The following is a 26,332-nucleotide window of genomic DNA, read 5'->3' as shown; positions in this document are numbered from 1 at the left end:
TGCAATGGCAATTTGGGTATGATTTTATGTGATCTCCCACAGTTACTTAGAGCAAAGCCTACACAGGAAACAAGAATTATTTTGAAGCAGAATGTAAATATTTTAAGAGTTGACTACTGATTATTTGTAGGAATTTCAAGCCTCCTAAAACACATCATGGATTTCTCATCCTTCCTTTACGGACTTAATGCTAATAAAATATATGGAAATAACTTATCATGAGAACTGAAATCTTGCTTATTTGCAGAATAGGAACATTGGAAAATGTCTCTGGCATCTTCCCTTTTCAACAATGTAAAGCAACCATGACTGATTTTTTTGATGCCATTGTGATGCAAGAACCTTAAAAAGTTTAAATGAATGCACCCCATTAAACATGCTACACATACATCCTCAGGTGACCGTCAGAAAGAAGCCTTGAAGAAAATCCCTCTTAGCAAACACCTGGAGGTGCCACAACTCTTCCCTCAATGAGCCATGGAGAACAGCTAGCTGGAATTTTTTTCTGAAGAAATTCCTTGCCTTTACTCTGGTCTTCAGTGAATGTATCTGTTGAGAATGTGTACTGAGATATTTGAAGATATTTGAAATAACTGCACATTAAGATCTTCATTCTAATGGAATCAGAATGGCTTGCAGGGAAACAGAGCCAAATCCAAATACTGCTTACACATCCCCTTGTAAAACAGGGAGTATTTCAATACATAAGCTTGAGAAAGAAATGTGATGGATCACAGTGGATTCCACAGCTTCTCCTACCAGCACATTTACCTGTCTGGAATCCTTTGCTTCACTGTTTTATGTTTAGATTAGATTCTTCTTCCCTGAAAGAACAACTCCAAGACAAGCAAATACAGTAGTAGACACAACCTATTTTGAATAAAAATCAGGTAATGCTCAATATTCCAAAAGCTTTTGTTTCTAGGTGGAGATACTGGAGTTAAGATTTTCTCTTTCCTTTTAGCTGCAGTGCATAGACTGCCAAATGTACCCTCCAAACACAGCTGACTATCTTCCTCTGACATGTTGAAAAATGGGTAAGAAGCAAAAGCAATATCCAGATTTTTATCTGGATTCAAATTAATTGAATGGTTCTTTTAATTTTCATTCAATAAAGAATTTTTTTTTAATACCTCTGGATTTTTTTCACTTTTTATGAAATGTGTTATTAAACTCTTAATTGCTAATGGAAGGTAATCCTGAGTTGCACCACGTATCACCAAAATTCCAGGATTCTGAACGTGCTGAGTAGCTCTGTAATGCAATCCCTGTTAGAGTCCATGACAAGCAATTTCCACATTGTCCTCCTTCCCAGTCAACTCTGGACCACACAAGTCACTCACCACGGGTGAGGAGGAGGAGCACCAAACCAACCCCGTGTTTGTTTCCCCTCCTTAGCTTACAGAAGCCACCTCAAGCCTGGAAACCTGGTGGTACCAATTCTACCACCTCCAAAGATGTCATAAAAGACAACACACTTAGAAAAATAATTTCTGTCAAAATAAAGTTGCAGATTTTTAAGCCAGCTACTGAAAAAATGGCAGGATCTAATGTCACCAGCTACAGCAGATCTCTCTGCTCCATTATCATCATAAAAGATCCTACTTCAGAAAAATAGGATTCTTTCCATTCCAGAATTAGACTTTTCTGACTGACTTTATCCTGTGATTATATATTAAGTAGGTCTGTGTCCATTTGATTATTTAATAATGGCCTATCATGGCTGGGCAACAGCTGGACAGGCCCTGTCAGCAAAGCTGTTGTGCATACCAAAAGATGGGAATGGGGGGAAATAAAAAGGTATTTTTAATAATCTCACTCCCATCTCTAATAATATAACCAATTATAGTTCTAAAACAAAAAGCCCACTGAGAATATTCTGGGAGAGGATGGACAGAAGCAATTTTTGACCTTGATTAATAAAAGGAAGCACTCTATAAAATGTAAAATTTCAGTAATTCAACATCTGTATTCAAATACAGGCAAAAAAAAAAAACCCAGTCACTCACTTGTCGATTCTCTCTGCAGTATTACTGCCTTTCTAAGGAGAAAAAAAATAGAATTCCTTAAATTCCCTAAATGTTCTCTGTTGCAATATCTAGCATGGCCCACAATTAAAAATGTGTATTTTAACAGCTGAACCAGGACTTTGACTTAATAGGCCATCATGTCAGTTCTGCTCTGACATTATCTAAAAAGATTCATATCTACCTTCTGCTACACAGCTTCAGCATGAAGATGCTCACCTTACATTCTTACTTGTCACCTGGAAAGGAAATAATGGATTCCACAGCTTCTCCTATCAGCACATCCACCTGTCTGCAATCCTTTGCTTCACTATTTTACATTAACATCCTTCTTTAAAAATAATCTCTGTTTCTTTTACAGGAATGCCTTTTTAAATTTTTTTTTAAACCACCAAGCTTCCCCCTCCCCCTTCTTTGTTTGAAACACACAGCATTTTATGCAATAGGCATGAAAATGATAATAAAAATGGATACTAGAAAACTAGTACAGCAATCCTTGATTTTCAGTGACTGATACTCTGAAATTTTAACCAGTGTTAATACAGATAGAGCAATACAGCCTGCAACAGTTCACACCCTGCAAAATGTGGCCTATTCAGTCTTTTTCACTGCAAACAGAGGGGAAAAACCCAGAGGATTTTACATTTCTGCACACATTTATCTCAGATTTATCTTATCATACCATTATTCTTACAAAGACATCTACTCCATTTTCCAAAACACTGATAGCCGAGCATAAAATTCCCACCTAAAAATACATTTTTATTGTCTTTTTTTTTAATTTATTTTTACCTGGAAAGCTCTCCCCTGGCTGCAAGCTCCACGAGACAGTTCCCAGATCAGAAACCCAAGTCAAACCCCCATCCCCAACCACCACGCTCACATCACAGACTGAAGCACACGATCCTTACCTAGCAGCTGCATTCTTTCAAACGTAAAATGGTTTTACTTCCTTTCTATCTAATCTGCCCACTGCCTGGACATATTTTCAGCCTGACTTCCAAATATTCGCTCGCGCTCGCTCTCTCTCCCCGCGCGGCGGCCGCGGTTAACCGGCATTACTTACATTCTCTTCCGCACGGAAAAAAAAAATTAAAAAAAAAAAAAAAACACTAATAAAACGAACTAGTAACGCTAAGGAGAACGCGAGGCATTAGATGAAAGGCAGAGGAAGGGCCAGCCCATCTCCGAGCCCCCGGCCAGCCCCGGCTCCCGCGGCCGCTCCCCGCGCCTGCGCCGCGCCCGCTCCCGGTTGCCCTGGGAACGCCGAGGCCGCCGCCAAGCGCCATCGGCCATTCCGTGTGGGAAGGGAAGGGAAGGCCAGGGGAAAGGGAAGCGGCCTTTGACCTTCCTGCCGGCACACAGGCCGCACCAGCAGTTTGCCGTTCATGTTTTCGGGGTGTACTGTGAGAATGGCGCGGTGGGGAAACAAATAAATCCCGCAGTGCCTGCTCTCCCCGCCCCCCACCTCCGCCCGTGCTTCTAAACCCAACATCCAGGTTGCAAGCAGGGAGCACAAACAGCAGAGAATTCTGTAAGGACAGTTTTGATGACACAAAGAAACTGGCTACCTTCATGGAAAAGGAGCCACTTTAAATACTCGAATGCAGGAAAAAACTTACTATGAGAATCATGGAATCACATTCCATGATATGGGTTGGAAGGGACCTTACAGATCATCCAGGTCTAACTCCCTGCATGGGGACACCTTCCACCAGATCAGGTTCCTCCAGGCCCTGTCCAACCTGGCCTGGAACAATTGCAGGGATGGAGCAGCCACAGCTTCTCTGGGCAACCTGTGCCAGGGCCAGCCAAGAACTTCTTCCTCATGTCTAACCTAAAGCTCTCGTTCAGTTTAAAGCCTTGTCCTATCACTCATGCCCTTGTCCAAAGTCCCTCTTCTCCAGCTCTCCTGGAAGGGGCTCTCAGGCCTCTCCCAGAGCCTCCTGCAGGTGAACACCCCCAGCTCTCCCAGCCTCCCCCAGCCCCGGAGCTGGAGCAGCCTCCACAGCGCTCAGGAGCCTGGAGCTGCACAAAGTGCTCCGGTGGGGTCTCACGAGAGCAGAGCAAAGGGGAGAATCCCTTTCTTGAGGCAGCCCGGGACACGTTCAGCTTTCCCAGCCACGAGCGCTCGTTGCTGGCTCATATCCAGCCTTTTTATCCATGAGAACCCCCAAGCCCTTCTCCACAGGGCTTTTCTCCATGAATTCCTCTCCCAGTCGGGACAAGCCACGGCACGTTAGACAGAAAGTCCATCCACCACATCATTCTATGATTCCCAACCTAACAGGCACAAAGGTCTGTCCTGTACTGCTCCTAAGTAGCATTTACTGCCCTGTGAATCAGCTCATAGTTTCAGTCAACCTCCTGCTTTTGCTTGAAATTTTTGTATCTTTTTTTTTAAAACCACACTACTGTTTTCTGAAACAACTAACTTTTATATAATCTACGTACATGAGTTCTATAGTACTTTATTAATAAGTTATAAAATGGTTAATTATTTTTATAAAGATTTTTAAGGTTATTTAATTAAGAAATGATAATTAAATTATTTTTCGTTTAATAATTAGTTATTTGAAGTCCACAATGCAGACTTTTTTGTTTAATTATAAAATATTATTTAAATTTATGAAGAATAAGGTGAAGAAAAAGGATTAGTTTTTGGTTTAAAATTTTTATTTTGTTTCATATATATTGCTATATTTTACAACTTTAAGTTTTTTATTTTGTGATATTACAATGTTTTATTTAAATTATATACTCATAATTTTAGTGTTATTAATTAATTTTGGAAGCTTTCTCTATGGCTTCAGGTCAAATGTAGTGCTCTCTTGAAGGTTTGTGTTTTTTAGTCTAGAAAGTTTAAAATTCTTAATACCTAGAGTTCTAACACATACAAAGAAAACTACAAAAGGAAATTACAAAAGAAAAATACAAAGATAGTGTATTTAAGGTGGAATTACTACTATTAGGTTCCACAGAAGTTGTTTAGTTTTGCATTTTCTTTTGACCCAGAACCTTTCACTCTTCTCTGCCTGGAAATGAGTTTCTGAGATTGCTAACTGGAGGCAACCTGCCACTGCTCACAAATCCCAACAGAGGCAACTGCAGCAGAGAGAAAATGAGCAGGACTGCAAAGACACTGAAGTGAGCTGAGTCTGAGAATAGGATGTTGGAATAGTAGGCAGGATTTTCAGGCAAGCAAGTCATTAAATTATCCCTGAAAAATGACTGAAATTGTCCAGACTCACCGCTACTTCTTCTGTTTTCTCTTCTCTTTTTTGTTCCTCTTCATCAGTTTCTGCAGCAGCTCCATCCTCCTCATCACTGCTGGAGGACTCCAGGATTTCACTGATGTCCATTTTCCAGTTCCGAGGAACTCCCCTGGTGCTGAGAAACGTTGTTGCCTCCTGTAGCCCTACAGAGGAAAGGGCCCTGGCTTTACCTCAGCTGCAGCATTCAGTCACAAAGCATTTTATAGCTCTTTTTCACCTTCTTGTAAATCACAACAACAACTCAAACACCATGAATCCATCACAGATCAAGAACCATGGCTTTCTCTGCTCTTTCCAAAATACCATACTTTATATTTAAAAAAAAAAAAAAGAAGAAAAAGAAAAGAAAAAAGAGCACTGCCCAAAGAGATTTGACATTAATGTTTGGAACAGAGGGAAAACGTGTTAGTGAGCAAAGAAGTAATGGGACAGGCACAAGTTACATTTGTAAAATGGAAATACCTCAAATTCTTTTCCTTTAAAAGGTGCTCCAAGGGTGGAAAACAACAAAGCAAAACAAACCCAGATAACCTCAAAATCTGCCCCTCAGTCACAACAGAAGACTTTAATAAAGGAGCCAGAAAAACACCCAAAAGAAGAACATACTGCAATGAACTGTTCAGTGTTACCAGAGAAGAAAAGGCACCAGTTTTTAACACTGCTGACAGAAAAACCTCCAGACATTGATCTCAATTCTTTTTTTTTTTTGTTTTGTTTTGTTTTTGAAACCATAATCCATTAGTATCTTTGGTTCCAAAATACTCAGTTGTAGCAAAGAATGTCACAACCCAATTATGTTCTGCACAGGAAACAAGTCCCTTTCTTCAATTTATCTCAAACCTGGCATCTGCTTTTTTTTTTTTTTTTTGGCTGTTCTAAAGTTCATGTACTGTGAAACAGCTATTAAGAACAAAGGAGGAGAGAAATCATGTAATACTAGACAAATCAATCAAAACCACCTCAACCTTTCATTTGAAGCATTTTAAATCTTGACTTGCTAAGGAGCTGCTGCACACCTTTACTCAAACCAGATACTGTTGTTGTTGGGTGGGGATTTTTTTGTTGCTGGGTGGCATTTTTTATCATGATTCTTAATAAATACTATCAAAACATTTCTCCTTAACACATTGCATGTTTTGATGGATTGTGGAATCCATGTCACCCATCCATTCATCCATCCAATTCTGTAATTATGTTTTAAAATTAAGTATTAATCACAGACTGTTGTTAGTATGACATTTACACCTTGCTGTCTGGATATCTTTAAAGCAAACAGAGTATTTTGAGCAACAGCACAAAATTTTAGCATTAGGAGAGGTAGCTATATATTCCATTGCTCACTGACACTTCAAGTAGACTACAGTAAAAATACTCTATTCATTTTCCACAAATTTGGACTGGATCATACCAATGAAATAAAAATCAAATAAAGAAGATTTCTACTAGACACAGCTATATCCAAAGTTTCTCTAATTTCTCCCATTTAAAATTGTTTACAAAATATCCAAGAGCAATTATCAGAGATCAAAAGGTCATTTATCAGCAAATGTTAAAAGAAACTTTGTATGAAATTACTTCTTTTAAACGCCCTAGAATTTATTCTAAATTACCTTTCTTAGGAGAGGACTCTGATTTTGGTAAGTTTTGAAGATCTAGTTCCTTAATGTCTTTTCTTGCTATTGAGTAACTGTAAAAGAATAAGGTTTTGTGATTACATCACAGAAAAACAAGCATTTGGCTTAGAAAAACAGCAATTTCTAAAATTTTCAAGTTATCATTTACTTGCAAGGTCTTTGCTAACAACTGTCTAAGGCACTTTTTATTGTATGGTCCAAATTCCAGAGTAAGTTACCCAGGGTAAGTTTCCAATCTTTGACATCCAGGCATTAAAGCATCCTTAAGTAATTAAGAAAACTATGTAAATGTCCTTTAATTGCTTAACCTCCACAAATTTGCAAAGGTTAAACATGCAGGCAAAAAAAAAAAAAAAAATTTCCAAACTGAAAATATGTACAAGAATCAACAGCTGCTCTCCAAAGCAAGGATCTAGCTAAGAGGACAGAATCAAGTCCTCTATTTTCAAAATGCCTTTTTACTAGCACAGAACAACAGTGAAGCCAATTCACAGATTTGCATTGATAGACAGTTGATTTTAATTTTTAAATTACAAAAGTGTTCTCATAGCAAAACATATGGAGTTTGCTCTGTTCCAAAGTCATACTGGATATTCAGTCACTGAGTTACAAGAGAAATCCTAACCAAAATGCAGGGAGAGCCTTACAAGTGAGTCTAACACATTTTTTTTTTCCTTCTTTCGTTATTTCAGAAAATCTGGAGTAAAACTTCATGAATCAGAGGCTGCCATTTTCTGAAGTTAAAGCTATTAGGCTATGGGGAGGGGAAAAAAAATCAGACAGAGCAGATCTGAATGTTTTACCAGTAACATTGAACCTTCAGTACAGAGCCAGGCTTATCCAGAAGGCTGATGACATAACCACATGAATAGGCCAAAATGAACCAAGTCTTCAGGTACTTGAAATACATTTCAGTAATCAACTGAAATAATCTACTGAAAATCATGGCTATCAAAAATCAAAAACTGCTCACTGAAAGAAAGAGGGTGACAGGCGGCTTTTGGCAAGGAAGTGTTTAGTTACAATGTGTTACCACAGATGCAATACAATAACAATGAAGAGAAATAAAGGGGAGCAGCCTTTTAAAAAACCCCAAAAACAGTCTTCATGCTCTTAGGAATACATTACTCATTATGTAAGACACACATCTCTGTCTCTCTCTCCTCCTCCCTTTTTGGAGTGGAGGATGGACTAACAGGTCTTTTCTTTCTGTTTGAAGGAATATAATTCAGATTCTGTAAACATTTCATTAGTAATTCTATTTGAATTCTCTTTTCTATTAAAAAAAATAGATTGAACCCTTATAAACTATCTAAACACCTATGGACATCTGGGCACTGGAGGTAATGAGGTAGATACCCAAACTACTACAAGTGACACCCATACAGAAGGTAATTTAAGTCAGAAAGGGAAATAAGTAAAACCAAAACTCAATTTAAAGGATAGAAATTACGTTTAAAAAAAAAGGAAAAACATCCAGGTGTTTACACTTTAAGTTGTTGATATTTTTACATGAAGATGCACCAGAAACTTTCTTGATTCAATGAATTCTTATTGTTACACACAATGGAAAGAAGGGCGAGGAAGCACAGAAGGAGGAGTCAGCTGGAAATTGACTGTGAATGCCAAATGTGTCCATCCAGCATTACAGAGAACTGTACCCTTTCCTTTTGGAAGAAATAACATCTTCAGGAGCAGTGTATGATTAGTTTCCCAGTTTCCTCCCACAGATATCTAACCAAAGTGAGCTATCACTTACAATTTGGAATCTGCAAAGGATCGAACTAAACACTGGTCCTTTTTCACGGTGACGTCGTCATTGCAGCTCGGTGACACAACCTGAAAAGTCAAATAAAACATTCCTTTATCCAAAAAAAACAACCAAACCCAAACAAACCACACGCCAAAAACAAACAAAATAATGTCTGATCTTGAAAGGAAAGAAAGACAGACTGCAGGAAAATTCCTGTTTTCTGTTTCTTCTATTGTATTTTCAGCATTGGGTAGACAAACTTACTTCCATTTATACTACTAAGGCAAACAACAAATTTCAAGAAGCAATTTACCCCAAACTACTGATTTGTTATGTACAAGGCAAAAATCTAAAATTTCATTTGAAAACAAATCTGCTGAGGTCACATCACAGGACCCTGTTCATTCACTCTGTTTTTTTGTCCTTGTTCACACAAAATTTTTTAAAAGTATCTATTTAAGAAGTCACAAACCCACTTATTTTATACTAGCTTCTGATTTTTGTCATTTAAACTGAGACTAAGGTGATTTTTTGGTTTGTTTTGTTTATTGAGGTGTGGATAATATAAACCACTGTGAAATCCACCACATCCTTCCACAGCAGTATCATCTCTAGGCCTAAAGCAAGTGATAAAAATGCATTTGCAGTATTTGTATTGCCACAAACAGAACAAGTTTATGTTTTGCTCTAGATCATATGCAAGTAGAAAATGTTAAATGCAAATATATGACCTCGAAGTACTTAACCCACCAGTTAAGAACCATGTTAAATAAAAATCTGTCATTACTAAAGGGAGCTACAACCAGAACATGTATAATACCACATTTTAAACTGAGGTACATACAGGTGGATAAGGCAGTGTCAACTGTTCACCCTACATTACATCATGTCTGAAAATAGCAAAAAGTTTTCTACAGAAAGCAACTTTTAATATGCACATGTAAACTTCTCGTGTATATCAATAAGATGTAAAGTGTCTGCCTTTACAATACAGGTCTACTTGAACTTGGATTTATTTAATGTATATTTATTATCAGCAGTGGCAATGAACAGCTGTATCATTTATTGACAGTCAGATAAAAATAAGCACCAACATCTGCTCCTGGAGTAACTGACCACTGGTAGAAATGCAAGCATCAAAGGAATCAGTATTTCATAAAACTGAAAGTTTAGGGAAAAAGACAATTACATTAAAAAAAAATTAAATCCCACTACAATCAAAATTCATAAATCTAGATCCTGTTAAATTGCCTGGGAGTGCAAATCCTAACATATTTTATTTCTAGAAGAAAAGTATCATTACACACTGATCATTTTGTATGCAGTTCTAAAACACTTTAACGCCATGAAACCAACTTACACATAAATGTTAATCTCTGCTTTCCTACTCTTCAGAGATACTGCAAAACACTTGTATTTTTAGCCAACATGGGAGTAGAGCTTAGCCTGACTGCATTCACAGCTTTGCTGCAAAAGGAACTCACCAAAGCTGGGTACCAGTCTGCCTTCTCTGAATTACAAGTCACACTCACAACCTTGCCAAGCAATTCATCGTTGAGGCGCCTCTTATCTTCATCCTCTTCTTCACTACTTTCTTCTTCCTTTTCATCTTCAGTACTGAATTATCAAAATGTATAACATTTTAAAGTTTGTCTGAGGTTACTACTTGAAAACCAAAAAGAGCTTACAACAAGATTTTCCTTCCTATTTTGCAAAGCTTCAAAAACAGTTATAATTTTAAAAGCTGAAATTGCTTGAAATACACTTAAATATTAAGTGCACTTACTCAGTAAGAGGAATTTTGTATGAATTTTTAGTACCAGTATTTTAAAACAGCATCATGTTAGAATTGGAGACATGACTCAGGTTTTGATTGTGCACAGACATGAAACAAAGAAAAATGCTCTCTACCCCAAAAATTAAAAAGCACATTTTATTTTCACTGTGTTCAATATCAAGAAGGTTAAAAAATCCTACATTTCCTATTAGATGAAAGAAGCATAAGTGTTCTTAAGGATACTACAGGGAAAAAACCCTTCAATTTCACAGTATTGCCAGCATATGACCATGTCTATCATCTGTGCACAAAATTCAGGTGACAGAGCATTCATTCAATGGGACTGCTTCAGTTTTAGCAAAGAACACAAAGGAAAAGCAGAACACTCTCAGAACTCACACAGGAAGAGAAGATCTTCTCCCTCTATTGGATTTCTTCCCAATAACTGGAGTTCCAAAGTGCTCTGGATTGGTTAGTGGCAGTTGATCAAGTGTCTGCATGGAAAAGGGAGAAACAACAATGGTTTGCAGTATCTTGCTATGAAAAAAAATTAATTATCTATATTTTTAATTCCATGTCCACCACTGTCTTACCTCACTTTCTGCAAAGTGCCTTTCTCCCTTCAAGCATAATGAAGTTCTTCTCAAGGTCCTTTCATCACCGTCATCAAAAACTAGGGTGAAGCCAAGAAAACACATCAGCACAAGCTGGTCAGACCTCAATCCCAAATCTACTGCTTCTCTCACAATCAAGAACATTCCCTAAAACATCACTTTCAAGCCTAATTTACTCACTCTTTAGTCCCCAAGCAAAAGGAAAGTCAGTATTCAGTATTCAGTCTTGGAACAGATTTTCACACAGACATTCAAGCCAGGACAAAGTAAGGTTTTGGATGCAAGTCAGTGTAATTTAGACATTCTTCTTATCAATACAACTGCACCTTTCAAACCACAGGCCTGGCTGCACACCAGTTACTGTTATCTAGCAATCTCTGGGGTTTGTTTGGTTTTGTGGAGTTTTTTCCTACCCTATACATTTCTTCCTTACTTATCATCATTTAGTAAATATGGTACCTTTTACTTCTCCTCTTGCTATGAGCAATTCCACAAAATAATCAATGGAAAGAAAAACAAGTTTCTGATACACTATCAATGCCATCTCAAAAAACAGATTAATATACTGGAAACCTGCAATTCCAGGTCTGACACTTCATAAGGAATATTTAGTACACATCCTGTTGTGTTATATCCCAAGAATAGGAAGTTCCATCAATTTCCATCAACACACAGCAGAAGAAGCCTAGAACACTATGAGGCTACTACTGCAAGCTTTGCCTGAGAAAGAACTACTCTTCAGTTTAGATAAAACCTCTTCATGAAAATTTCCTTGGAGAGAAGGAAAGCAAAATTACCAATTCCCCCTGACTGCAAAGAGCAGAGCCCAGGTGCCTGCAGGCTGGAATCCCAGCAAGGTACAAGTTTATTTGTATAGGGTCAAAGTACAGAACAGAACACTTCTCTATATTTAAACTACTTGAAACAGGCTTTGTGCACTAGTTAAAGAAAGTTTCAAGTGCTGTGCATAGCAGTATGGTAATTTTGGCATACTTATAAAATTAATTAAGTTGTATAAGATAAGCTTTAAGGTTCCTCCATCTTCAGAGTAAATACTGCTGTGGTATGCTCCATATGCTCCACTAGCAAATTATCTTAATGGCTTAGAACACTTGTACATACAAAACAATTAACTTTTCCCCCTCCAAAAATCTCAAATTACTAAATTTTCAAGAATAATAATTTTAGGGGACAAATGGCTGGTGATTGGCAACAAGTAACTATATTGATAAAAAGCAAACAGAACCTAATACTTGACAATAGAACTAAATTGCTTCTTTTTATTTATTATCCCTAAAATTGGAAGCTCTATCTCTTTATTTAAAGCTAGTCCAGTAGAGGGATAAAGCAAATAAACTGTTCATAAAGCAGATGACATATAGCAGTTTTTCATACTTAAAAGATTGAATGTTATAAATACTGAAGGCTAAGTAAAATACCCTCAGTAAAATACACTTAACTCAAATTAAGACACATAAGGAAATTATGACTATCAAGAGTAACAATTTATGTTGTGGACATGTACAAAGTACCTGCAACTGCCAGCATAGCTGCAGAAATTAGAGCAAAACATCCTTGCAGAACAACAAAGTGTAAAAGAACAGCATAAACAGAAAGATTTCCTTATCTACATAAGTGATCATTTTAATAAGTTTCAATAGAGAAAGGATAGCACCATTTGCCATACAAAAATATCAATTATTTGAGTTACTAAGGTGGAGCCAAGTAAGGAGTCTCTGCAATTAATCATGATGCTTGAACTATTTCGTAATTGTAGCTACTTCAAACTTGCTTCTCCTCTAGGGAAAACACTTGACTGTGCATTATTGAAAGGGCAATCAGAAACTCACACTGACAAACTCAGCACCTTTAAAAATACAAGCATTTCTTAAACTAAATAGGCCTTGTGGTTTCCATCTCACTCTTCAGAAAAATCTGCTACACCAAAGTACTGTTCATATTCATGTGACCCTGTGAGTGACTCTTTAATGCTAGTCCTAGAGGATCTAAGGGAATGTCTTTCCAAGGCACACTATCAAATATTAAGGATTCTGTAAATATAAGCAGTAAGGCAGATGGCACAGTTTTTGGCTATGAGATATTTTGAAGCTGTGATAACAGTCGTGTCAGAAGAAGTTAATACACTCTAAGCTGCAAATTCATCCCTCTTTTTAATCTCATCCAGAAACAAGGTTGTTTAACTCTAGCTAAAATACCTACAACTAACAATCACACTAAAAACTTTTAATTTAATGTTGAATAACTTGTATCAATTACTTCATTCCTTCAACAGGTTATTGCTACAACTCCAAATTTTTCAAAAGCAAAAGTCCTAAAGGTTGTGTTTTATAAGGAAGATTCACTGGGCAGGGAGAGGGCAGGAAACAGAAACAGAAGACAAGGAGACATCTCCCCATCCACACACACACAAAGGATGTGTTTACAGTGTCACGATTCTCATCTTAAAGAGGAAATTACTGTCCTGTCTTTCCAAAAAAACAAGGGTGAAAAAGCAGAAGTCCTTGAGGTCCTCGCATTGCCTCATCTTGCAGTGGGCTTGCTGGGGAAACAAGGTGCAGCAGCTGATTTCAGGGAAGGGAAGGATACAAACTAGCCAGGGAACTGCTCACTGCTGCCGAACAGTCAACAGAACATCAGGGGAAGGAAGGGAAGAAAAGCGACATTTCTGCCGGGCACAGCCCTTTCTTCCAAACATGCTCCTTAATGAGGAACACTGACAGAAGGGGAGAAGAGATGAGTAAGCAGCACAACCTGGAGGAACAGTCTCTGCCATAATGCTTGGTCTAGTCCCAAGAACTGAGTCCAATATGTTCCATACAGAGCATATTGAAACAGTGACAATAAAATGGAAATTTTCAGAATTTTTCTGCATCTCGACCTTGTCTATGATAATAGGAAAGAAACAGAATTGGGTTTTTTTTCTGTTTGTGAAAATCTACACGACCCTAATTTAGGACAGAAAAATAAAAACAAACTTCTCAGTGGTGATCAATACAACACTTTGCAAGAGCTAAAAAAAAAAAAATTACTAGAAGTTAAGTACCTCAAAAATGCAACTTTAAACTCACTATTGATGAGCTGGTATCTTCCATTTCCTGTCTATAGCAGACTTGTATACACCATCAGCAAAAATCCACTAACCCTGTCTTTACAATAAGGCTGTCTCAAGTTTGGTTTTCATGTATTTAAATATATAATGTTAACCAGCCAACTAATCAAAATCATTTTTAGGAACTGGGAAGAAGCTTGTCACGAAATACTACAGATCAGTTTGACTACATCTTGTTTAGAAATATATATATAGCTATATTATAAAGATACTTAAGGAAAAAAAAAAACCACCAAGACAGAAAAAGGAGAAGAGAGCAGAACTCTAGAGAGAACATCCTCATAGCAGTTACGAGATGACTTCCACAGAGCCACCAGTGTTACCAGGACAAGGCAGCTCTGTGGCACACAAGTGCACAGGGAAAACAACCCTCAAGGCTGCATCTTGCAAACTTCAAATCCAACAAGTTGTGTTACTGCTGCTGCTGCCCAAACCAAGAGAGATTAGATTCTACACTGCACTGCAAGGAAACGATTCTCTGTCATTTCCCAACCCATTGAGAAACTTTTAAGTCACCAAGACGATTAAATGAAAGTACGTACCACAAATTAAAGCTGTTCCAGTGTCACTGTGCACACTGAATTATTCTCACTGGCTGCCTGGCAAAGCAGCAATTTATGAACTACAAGAGATGCTGTCTAGGAATAGCTTGACTAATGTGTGCAGATTTTGCAGATATTTGGGATTCAGCTGTGGAAACAATATACAAAGTACCAGGAGCTGTGCAGTCTTTGTTGAATGGCCTTGTAGACAAGGGCTGTACTACTGATTCATCACTGTAAAAGGACTTAAGAGCAAGTACTGCACTGTATTGTGCTGCTGAGACACCACACAACTCAAATTTACTATTTTTAAAATAGTTTTAAGTGAGCCCAAATTCCTTTTACAAAAATATATTTGAAATATCCCAGAAATCAGGGAAATTTGAGCGGCCTTTGAGGCTACTCGTAGCAAGCTATTACCTCACAGACAAAAGCTTGCTGCCTGAAACTGATTTTTCTGAAATGTTAATCTTACCATTGTTACACATAAAGAGATTAGAGAAAAAAAATCTACCTCCTTGCTTTCCCTAGAATATTGTTTATACACAATTTTAAAGTATTTTTAACATGTAGTTCACATAGTAATGAAGGTGGTTTTAAAAGCAAAGGTTCAATCCAGTTGATTTGTCACAAGGTTCTACTGTTAAAATACTATTTTTCACTACAAAATCTTGCTCCTCCTTGCACCTGTTCCCTAAACATGCGTAAACACAACACATAGTGCTGTTCTTTTTTTCTAGATTCTCCAGAGAGCAACCAACAGAGCTACTGCAGCATTTTTATGTGCTACAGGTGTACTTATACAGCACATCCCATGGAAGGGCTCTGGACAAATACGGGGTTTCCTCAAAATCCACACCAGCAAATTTTAAAAAGAACAAATTTATGGTGGGTCATGGTGGTGGAGAACACCAGCCAAGTGGAGGCAAACACCTGTGGTTTTGGATTCCTGGATGACACATGCACAGCCCAGAGATGATGCTTCTGCCACGTGGAGCTCAACAGGATGCTGGGAACTGGTCAAACCAGCCCTGCAGAATGGCCAGTGCCTGGCACACAGCACAGGACAGGTACTGGTCAAGCTTTGGAGGGACAAACCAACAGCTCTCTGGCATGGATGGACTCAGCTCAGCTGCCTCTGGGGGCACTGAGAGCTCCCAGCACCCTGGAGTAAGAGCTTACAGCCGTAGTGGACCCAGGACCAAGCCTATTCTCCCTCTTAGCATAAATATCTCCACAAAGCATCAGAAGAAAACTTCTTTTAAAAATAGGAAAATGTGACTACAAATAGCTCCTGTCAGCAACCCTGCTCCTAAAGTCCCAGAACATCAATGCTGGTTCATTTGCTGATAAATATCCTCAACATTATGAACTGGAATTTTCAAAATCCATGGAACATACAAGATTACTACAACCAAATCCTCAGTATCTTTCATTTCCGTGACCTCACCACCACAGAAACACGAAGTGATGCAGTTGGTGGCTCAGACTACACTTCATACCCAGAACAAGCACCCAGGTCTCTAACTCCTCTCAGCACACACTCAACTCAGCATTTCCTGGAAACTATCACCATGATTACACGAGAGGAAGAAGCCACCAACAGAGCTGTGGGGCTCACTGAGGTGCCTCAGAAGTGTCTGAAAGGCATAAGTCTCAAAAAGTAAGGAATCACATTCCCTTTCACTTTAAACAGTACATAAAATCTTAATAACTGACAGCAAGGTCTGCTAGAAACTGCAAAGACCTCTCACTGTTTCCCTCTCCTATTTCCTACTCATTCCACAGGAAATATTACTGAAAGTTAATACATGTTTTTTTATTTCTTTCTTTAGAAACACTTTTCCATTAGTCTACCTAGCAAAATACAAGGCTCAATATATTTGATCTGGTTTTGTTTAAAGTTGTAGAAATTATATTACATAATAAAAGGGACCTAAGCAGACACAAATCACTGCCCTGAGTTTTTTCAAAGGAGAAATTACATGGGGCAAACCAGGCCATTCTAACAGCAGCTCCTGGATGCTTGCCCAAATGGAATCCTGTTTCTCACTTGTATATATATATTACATCACTTCTAGTTCTGTGCAGAGGTGACAGAAGAGTGTTTCCTCAAAGAACATCTACATAAGGATTTATGTCTTCTGAAATTCTGGTAATGCTTGTAAGACTCCAGGCAGAGTGTGAGAAGGAAAATACAAGTATGCACCTTGTAAGGTGTGGTCTGGCTTGTGGTTTCTTTGTTTGTCAGGCATTTCAGACATTATTTCAGTATTTACCTGAAGCATTTTACAAGTTAACAGAGAATCAGGTGCATGGTATACTCAGTAAACTGTAATTCAAACCTTGTTCAGCTAAAGCAGATCTGACAGACCATTTTAGTTCTATGCAATTATCACCTAACAATATATTCAGCACTTCAAAAGCATCAATGCAGCACTTTGTAATTTGTAAATTAAAGAAGTTCAGTTTAGATAACAGCATTCTAAAGAAAAACATCATCAAATCATTGAATCACTTAGTAAAATCACCAGGTCCAACTGAACCATTTGTTATCCGAAGAACTTAAACCCCTATTAGTGTCACACCACTTTGGATTTGAGGAGTGCCTTGTGCGGTGACATTTCCCAGACACTTTTAAACTTCCACTCCAAACAGCTTTTGCCTCTTTACATGCTTATACTGAAAAGCTGAATTTCAAAGGTAATTTCAAAAGTATTTCCAAATCACAGCTGAAATGTTCAATAGGACTGCATGGCTAGATTAACATCATTGTCATATAAAAAGAGGTCAAAAAGTGATTCTGTTGAAGCCACAATAAAAATAAAGCCTTGTTTATTCTGGGTACATGAACACCATTAACAGACAGGAGATACTGTTGAAATACACTAACTGATCATCACTGTGGCTCTTGCATTATAGTGGTGGCAAAGTAGCCTATTACAGCAAACTCAGCACTTCCACTGGTTCAATTTATTGACCAAAGCAAAACTGTTTCAGGTGACTTTTCTCCTTTACATCCCTACATGAAACAGAGAAACTGATATGCAAAAGGGAACATCATCACTTCTCGCTAGGCACGCAGGCAGTTTGTTTTGGCATTTTTCACACATCTGTACTTAATACTCTGAAAATGTTTGCCTGTATATATTACTGGTTTCACTAGCCAGAGAGCAGTTTGCTTTCAGATCACTAAGAAAGAGATGTTAGGTAACAGAGAATAAATGGAGATGCACAAATTACTGAAATACAAACCTTCCATCCCAAAACGTTCAGGAAGGCATCCTGTAAACCTGGAGTCTGGTTAATCCACTTCCCTCTCAGCTCTTCAGCTGTGACTGCATCAGTCAGGGAGGCTGTGGAGCAGCACACCCACCAGCTACTAAAAAGCAACCAATTCAACTGTTTGCTTTACAAGCAACATAAATATACACCTCATATCTATCCAAAACTTTCTGCAAAGACACAATGGAAGCAGCAGGCTGAAGATAAAGCTTATTTTTCACATGTCAGTATTCCTGTACTCAACCTAAAACACTTTCCCAGTTTTAACTGCAGAAGAACCACAGTGCAAACTCGATGATCTGCTTCCTCTGGTTAATGTTACCTGTGCTTTCAACTCCAACAAGCAACCCACCACATAGAACTAACAAAAATGTTCCTAAGATCTAAATCCAACAATTACAATTGTATTTTCATAGTTAAAGCACCATGTAACAGCTCTGCATGTTCATTTACCATAAAATTACTTAAATCCCTCCTGAGCTCCAAACTTTTACAAAATCCGAGCAGTCATAACACATTTGCATGTGGAAAATGTATTTTTTCCACTCTGCCTGTCAAAAAATATTATTTGGGGAAAGAAAATTACCGTAGTTAATTAATCCACTGGTTCAAGTTTCTGAGGAACAGCACTTAAATAAATGTGTGAAGTAAAAATCATGGCATGCATGATTTCTCTCTTACATAATTGGGGAGAGTTCAAAAAGTTGTTAAATATAAACAACAATCCATTAATGCAGGGCAGAGCATTTATTCACTGTTCAAATTTCCTGCTCATCAAGTAAAGATTGTTTGGCAGAAATGCACTGCTCAAAAGAAAAGGGAAAAAAAAAAAGTAAAAAAAAAAGAAAACACAGACAAAACTCATCCCCCAAATAAAGGATTTAAAGTTCACATGTCAAATGTAAGAAGACAAATATCTTCTGGCCCAAATTCAAACAGAATTAGCTGAAAGTGCTACTTGAAAACTGAAATCACTTGGGAGTTCTACAATTAAAGTGCTAAATCATAAAACATGAAATTGTGCAAGACCGTGTTTCTTATCACTTCTGTAACAGAATGGTGAACCTCTGAAAATATAAAGAGAAGTTAAAGGTCCAGTGCTCTACCTCGAGTATGTCACATCATAGTACTAAACTAAGCAGATTTAAAATCTTCTGCACTCCAAAATAATCCTGCCTTTCCTCCCTGACCTGACATCCACTACAATTTTACAGCAATGTTATAATCCTGAAGAAGAAGGCAAGGAACAGTGAGCTTTGTCAACCAGCTTAAAGCACTCACTAACAATAATAATCATAAAGCAATAAATCCTTCCAAATTATCTGCAGAGCTTTATCCTGATCCCACCAAAGACAACATAACCTCACCTACTGCAAAGGAAACGCTGAATTACTGAAAATAGCTTATTTAAATCTTAAAGAGGGGTTAATGAACCAAAATGATTAAGAGTTCATGGGACAGAGGACTCCTCAAGAGAAAATGGAAGAATATGAAGTAAAGCTGAATAGATTTGGTACCCAAGGCAGCTAATGAGAAACACAGAGTTTAAATTTACAAATCCTAATCTCCAAAGCAATGCCCAAGAGTAGCATGTACAGGACAATTAACAGAAGCATGTTCCTTCTAGGCAACTATTAGGGAATAGAAGTTTCCACTGCTGTAAGAAAGTTGTGCAAAAAAGGATGGGTGCTTGCAAAGCCCTCTGATTCAAATACTGTCCTTTTGTATTTGCTTATGTACTATTACTTGAATGTTCCTGAGTTTTGTCATTCTGTTCTAAAGCTGTTTCAGAAAAACCTGGAGATCAGAATTATTGAAAATGAGGAAACTTGTCTTACAATGAATTCTTGTTCAACACTGGCATTTCACTGACCCTGCATTCTGAACTTTCTATTTCAATAACTGAGCACCACATGAGCCTCCAACATGAGAAGAAAAGTAGTTTTCTATTTTACTTTAGATCATTACTTGAAAATTTTATTAACAGAAACAGCTATTCACATTATAAATGAATGTCTCCTCTTTTCATTTTATTGTGTGGTATGTTGCTTCTTCTCTTAAAAAGAAATAGATTCTGTCTCCTGTCCATGTTTTCCTTGTGTACAAGCTTGCATACAGTGCAAGGAGGCTCATATATTTCAGTCATTCATTTCATGCCACAGATTTTCAGCTGGAAGAATGATTTTACAAGGTTTATGTCTTAAAATCTGCAAAAATTATTCTGAATTTCACTGAGTGCAACCGCTATCATTACAGGCACATTGTGTCAAATAAAACTTGACTATTCAGCCCTGCAATTACCTGTGCAAAAGCCTCCCTGAACAACAATTAATTATTATCCTACTTGAAATGGAAAAGGAATCCAGATGTGGACAACTTTAAAAAAAAAGTCCCCTCCAAAAACTATCTTAGATTGTGCAAAACAAGGTGTAATTACTGACATTGTTACTTATATTGTATATAATATATACATTGTTCAAAGATTACAGCCCATAAATGAAACGTGGCCACTCACCTACAGTGTACCAACTGGCATCTGTCAGCTTGCTGATAACTGCTTCCTGAAAAGATCCATCGGGCATTTTGGTTTCAACCATTGCTCCAACCTGCAACAAGGAGCAGCTCAAGGTTACCTGGAAGCCCACACTCAGAAAATTGATAAAAACACATTGATCCTCCCAGCAAGCCAGGTTTACTTTTTAAGACTCCATTTAGCTAAATGCTGCTTTGAAAGTTTAGTTATTGTAAGACCCTGTTTAGTTACAGGTAAGAACAAAGGTCCTTCAGCAGGAAGGCTGAACTACAAGTAGACACTAAAGCACTGAGAAACTCAGAACATCTAAATTTAGCATCTAAATCATCTCAAGAAATAAAAGATCAATAGAAAACAAATATCCAAAGTCATTAATTCATTAGTGATAATCATTCAATTACTAGTATTTCTTAGACTTTAAACACAGTTCTACTGTCAGCTAGATCAGAATTTCAGTAGCAGCTTTGGTGTTCCTGCAGAAGCTACACAGAAAAGACAAATACAAGCAAGATGACCTTCTCTGGAGAACTCTATTTGCATTCAGTGCTTATAACACAGCTCTGCATTTTAGCACACAACTGTTACACAGAATGAAAATACAAACAAACACCTTTTTATATAAAATACGTTAACTATTCTAAAACACTGAGTAATTGTATTTACTCTTGTCTAATGGACTTGAAAGAGGCTTGGCACTCGGGTTTGTTAATTACTTCTGAGAAGTTTCAATGTTTCATTATTTATAAGAAGTTTTGCATTTTATGAGAAGATACAAAAATCCCTGAGCAGGCAAAACTGTGTATCAAGTACAAAACAGAGAGAAGCATAAATAGCTACAAAACTTAAGACTAATTCCTCAGAACCCATCTAATCTAAAGTGATGAGCCTCCTTCTGCTGATTTCAACTCTGAAGAACAGGTACCCACCTAAACAACACCAACATTTCAGAGTTTTAGAAATGTATGTGATTACCAAAGGAAGGCATGCAATATACATACTCTTAGAGGTCCTTTCACTTGGTCATCTTGCACTAATTGAGTTGAGTTATCCCCTTTCAAGACCACCTGAAAGATATTCATGAACTTTTTAATACACATCTGATTTCTTAACAGCACACAAAAACCACAAGAAAATGTGTATATATATATATAGAGAGAGATCTTATTATCCATATTAAGATTATCAATTAGACTCAAATGTTACTCAACAGAAAACACTGGGCATGGCAAATTTTACTGACAGGAAGCCCCATGTACGACATTTAATTTTTAATCTGAAACATCATCATTAAAGAGCAGGGCAAATCAAACACCAGTCATTCCAATGCAAAGAAAATACATTTTTAGGTGAGTTTAGAATTTGATACAATCCAGGGCAAACCTGGAACTGGGCTTCCAGATGGGAAGATTAATCAGTGGGGTTTTTTTCTGTCTGATTCAACTGTAGCATTTCACTGACAACACTTTCAATACTGAACTACAACCAAAATAAAAACCTCTTTATTAAAATTGTATCAAAAAATCACCACACTGGCTGTGATAACAGCATTTCTGCCACCTTGAGCAAATTTTTATGGCAAAGATGTGGAACACCACCCATGTGATGAAAGTAAGGATCAGTTACAGTGTAAGTAAACTCTTTTAAATCCTACATTCTAGAAGGGAACAGCAAGGAAACAGAGTGAACACCAGCCTATACAATTTAATTTTTAAAAAATCCAAAATTTCTGTTTGTTTTCAGGAACCAAAAGTTCCAGAAACTTGCTTTGGTAATGATGTCCAGTTTTCTGGCTCCCTCAATTATTCTCCAAGCACAGACTACACTGTAGCTGTATTTCTAAACACAACACCAGTTGCATGCCAAAACAGCAGCTGTATTAACACACATTCAGGTTAAAAATGCACTTTATGCTGATACAAAATTTAAAATAAAAATTGCAGAGGGATGAATACAGGCTGTCCTGCTGCTCAGGAAAAGGCTACCAGACGTTTTGGACTTTTTGCACTCTTGGCAAGCGTGCCAGGGTGTGCCTACACACTCTTAATTACAGTATCAGGCTTAGCTTGTTAAAACTTCTATTGTTATAATTGAGAACCAGTGACAGGAATTTCCACCAAGTCACAGCAGCCTCATGTAATTCTAAATCTTATCGTGGAGTAATAAAGCATCTGATTCTAATGAGAAAAAGAAACTCCTACCTATTAACAGGCTAAATACTCTACCAGACCAAAGATGCAGACAAAATCAAGCTTGTCAGACCTGCACGCTGCTTCCTACAGAGCTTCTCATTAAAACACATTTCAAAGAACACCACAAGTTCCCCTAAGTACTTATTAAGAACAAGCAAAAGACTCCAGTATCTGAATTACATTTTCTTCTATTGATGAAAAGCACTCTGATAAAGTGATATGATCTATATATGTAACTGAAGAGGCTGATGACTTGTTCTACTTGATCTAAGCATTAAAGCACACAAAAGCTTGGATGTATAGTTACAAAAAGCAGCTTTCACCTCAATTTCTGGGGATTTTGGGTCACTAATGATTTATTTACATATCTTGGACAGCAGGCACTAAAGTAGGAAGTGGGAAGACTTTAACAAGACAAAGAACAACAACAACTTCTGCATTTACTTTCAATTTTAACTTGCATTTAACAATGTTTTATTCTTATTCCCACATAGTGGCATTTACAACAGTATTACAACACCAAAATGACAACTTTGTCATTTGGTTGTTTTTCCAAAAGTCCTGAAAAGGTGAATGAATATTATGTTCCAATACTATCCATGCACAGAAATTCAGCTACAGCCAGGGTATGCTGCTTTAGAAGCTGCATCAAGATGCTCAAAATTTAAATATTACCCTAGGCATTGCTAAAACCTGGCCTAAGAAACAAATGATTGCCATCTCTCTTGCTGTTGACTTATTTTTGCATTGCCTTTTCAGTTCCAAACTGTGAAAGTGAGAGTGTCAGTTGGTATGAAATGGAACTTTTGCTTCTGAAGAGGTGGATCTTATTCCTTATTATTCATGTAAAGCCATAATCCTGTATTTGTGACATCAAAACTTATTGCTAGGAAACTGATGCATTTGAAAACAGAAGACAAATGCAGTCAGGAAAAAAGAAGCAAGAAAGCTCATTTTTGTTCCAGCATCCTACTACAAAATATAATAAAAAACCCAACATTTCGCTCCAAAATAAAGCAAAAACAGTGAAGTGATGAACGTTTTCTAATCTTCAGGAGTAGGATCTCCTGTGACAGCCCTTTCAGCACAATGCTTTACCAAAACCAGCAGCAGCCTCAGCACACTTACCTTGACTTTCACAAGCCTCTTCACTGTCTTAATCTTTGCCTCACAGAAGGCACCACGGTACTTGGCACTGACATCAGTCCCCACTGTCAGGTAGGCAGGCTCATCTGCTGCCTGGAGGGGAACAAAAACAAACTTTAGCTCTTACTAACAGTTACAGCTGCATCATGATGTATTTCATTTTACACCTAGGCTTTTAGACCTGTTGGATTTTTAATTGATAAATTGTCTGTCCTTGAGATTGCCATCGCAGACTTCTTCAAAAGGGAAAAAAAAAAAAAAACCCAACAAACAAGTTACAGGAAGTTTTGGTTTGTCACTGATGTTGACACACACCTCCTGTCAATCCATTGTCAGCCTCTCCCAGAAATGTTTTTGAGGGTATTCACTGATACTTAGGAGATCTGCTTATAAAGAGGGCACCAAAGTAAAGGAGCAACTATTAATTCAAGTAGGTTCTGTACAAAAGGAAAACATTGCAACTGCTGTATTTTTTCAGCTATAAGCAATCCAGTGACACAGATTATTTAAAACATTTGAGATTGGTGTCATCCCAAAACTTACAATTAAGTCTATAACATTCTATATATAGGATTTCTTTCCTGGTGACTAAAAGGAGACCTCTAGAGAAATCTGTTGCAATCGTTCAAACAGCTATTAACAATTATTTTTCTTTCCTGGAATGCCTTTATTAAAACTTAATTGCCAGTGCATTTTTAAAGAGAAATATTCATCACGTTTTCCTTAACCTGGACTTTAATACTCAGCATTTCACTTTGCTGTGCTTATTGCAACTGATAAACAAGGACAAAACAACAACATTGAACAGACAGGAAATGGGTGCAGAATCTAAAATAAAATGGGATATGCACGGGTTTTTTTTAATAACTTGATTATTTCATTCAACTCTGAAGGGAAAAGGAAAAGTTTTGTAGATTATACTGCAATTGTTGAGCCTTTGTACTGAGCAAACCGGCAACAGCAAAGGCGGGACAAAAGCTGTGGTTTTGCAAACTTGCCATAGCAGCTGCTGATACAGGAAGCGTTTAAAGACGGGAGCCCGAAGGACAACAACAACTCAGAGGCGATGAGGATGTTCCGAGCGCTCCTGCACGGCGGTGAGAGCTTTAAATCACCTGCACCTCGCCGGGGAGCAGGAGCAGCACTCACAGCACGCACCGAACCCCGCGTTCTCCCGCTGCTGCCGTGCCCAGACGGAGAGCGATTAAAAATGAAATCTCCAGAGCGGCGGGCGAACAGGGCGGCGATCCCCGCTCCCGCCGGAGCCGCCTACCTTCATCTTTAAGGGTTATGTGAGCGATTCCAGCTCCAGGACTTCTCCTCGCACGGGCAACACTGCAAAACAAGAGCGGGGGAGGCTGAGGGCTGAGCGCGGGGCTCCCCGCGAGGGGCGGCGGGGGGAGCCCGGGGAAGGCGGAGGGAGGGACGGAGGGAAGGAGCCGCCGCCCGTCCCGGCCGCGCCGAGGGAGCGCGGCCGCCGCTTCCCGCCGGGCGGCCCCGCGCTCGGTGTGTGTCACGTCGCCATTTGCTCCGCGGGGCTCAGGGGCCGCCGCCCCCCACCCGCCCCGGCCCCCCTCTCAACTTTCCGCGGCCCCGCCGGGCCCCCTCCTCCTCCCGGACTTGTGCCTCGCAGCCCCCCGGCGCAGCGCCGCAGCCCCCCGGCCCAGGGAGCGCGGGGGCCGATCCCGGGGATACCGGGACAGAGTTGGGGGGTCCCGGTCCCGAGGGTCCCGGTGCGTGAGGGGGGCGGCGCGCGCGCCCCTGCGTTCCCACAGGGCGGGGGAGGGGGGCCGGGTGTGTGGGGGGGGGGGCGGTTTAAAGCGCAGCTCCCGGAGCCGCTTCGCGTCCCCTCCCCCGGGACGGCGGCGCGGCAGCCGCAACTCCGCCACCGCCGCCTCCTCTTCCTCCTCCCCCTCTCCCTCCTCCTCCTGGCGCGTCCCTTCCTACCTGCGAACTCCTCGTTCCGCAGCCCCCGCGCCGCCCGGGCCCCTCCGCAGACGGCGGCGGCCCCGGCTGAGCGCGGCCCCCGCTCCGCTCCGCCCCCCCCCTCTCTCTCTCTCTCTCTCCCGCCCCCCTCCCCCCCCCGGCGCGCGCGGACCCGCCCCGCGCCGCAGCGCGAGCCCCAATAAACAAGCGGCGGGAGCGGGGCCGCTCCCATTGGCCGCCGCTCCGACGCCCCGCGCGCATTGGGCCGCCGCGGACAGCACCCCCATTGGGTCGCGGCACGGCCCCGGGCGCACGGGATTGGCGAGCGGCGGGGACCGGAAGGGCAACGGCGCGATGTGATTGGCTCGAGGCGGGACGGGCGGAGGGAGGGGGAAGGGACGGGGCGGGGGCGGAACGGTGGCGGTGGGGGCGGAGCCGGCGCGCGCGGCGCGCAGGCGCGGCGGCCGCGGCGTCGCAGGCGCCATTTTGTGCGCGGCTCTT

The 26,332-nt window shown here is 39.5% G+C and overlaps 1 protein-coding gene across 4 annotated transcripts in view; it reads right to left on the bottom strand.

Moving 5' to 3' along the window:
- The window catches only part of ARID4A (AT-rich interaction domain 4A), a 48,987-nt gene extending 23,048 nt beyond the window's left edge, over positions 1 to 25,939 (bottom strand). Inside the window, exons 1-11 of one of the 4 annotated variants that reach the window (XM_053946116.1) lie at positions 25,853 to 25,939; positions 25,179 to 25,240; positions 23,888 to 23,998; positions 21,569 to 21,634; positions 20,553 to 20,643; positions 11,060 to 11,139; positions 10,866 to 10,960; positions 10,174 to 10,306; positions 8,696 to 8,775; positions 6,913 to 6,989; positions 5,279 to 5,445 (exon numbers count right to left, since the gene is read on the bottom strand). In XM_053946116.1, the coding sequence (XP_053802091.1) occupies positions 5,279 to 5,445; positions 6,913 to 6,989; positions 8,696 to 8,775; positions 10,174 to 10,306; positions 10,866 to 10,960; positions 11,060 to 11,139; positions 20,553 to 20,643; positions 21,569 to 21,634; positions 23,888 to 23,998; positions 25,179 to 25,184 (906 nt within the window). In that variant the 5' untranslated portion in view covers positions 25,185 to 25,240; positions 25,853 to 25,939. Of the gene's footprint in view, positions 1 to 5,278; positions 5,446 to 6,912; positions 6,990 to 8,695; positions 8,776 to 10,173; positions 10,307 to 10,865; positions 10,961 to 11,059; positions 11,140 to 20,552; positions 20,644 to 21,568; positions 21,635 to 23,887; positions 23,999 to 24,899; positions 25,086 to 25,178; positions 25,314 to 25,852 lie in introns of those variants that run through there. The other 3 variants (XM_053946117.1, XM_053946119.1, XM_053946115.1) reach the window with 3 other exon arrangements.
- Between the last annotated feature and the right edge of the window lie 393 nt (positions 25,940 to 26,332).

The sequence above is a fragment of the Vidua chalybeata genome, chromosome 6 (genome assembly GCF_026979565.1).
Source record: "Vidua chalybeata isolate OUT-0048 chromosome 6, bVidCha1 merged haplotype, whole genome shotgun sequence".
Classification (NCBI taxonomy): Eukaryota; Metazoa; Chordata; class Aves; order Passeriformes; family Viduidae; genus Vidua; species Vidua chalybeata.
Note: the sequence above shows the minus strand (reverse complement) of the source record. Positions and strands in the feature narration are given on the sequence as shown.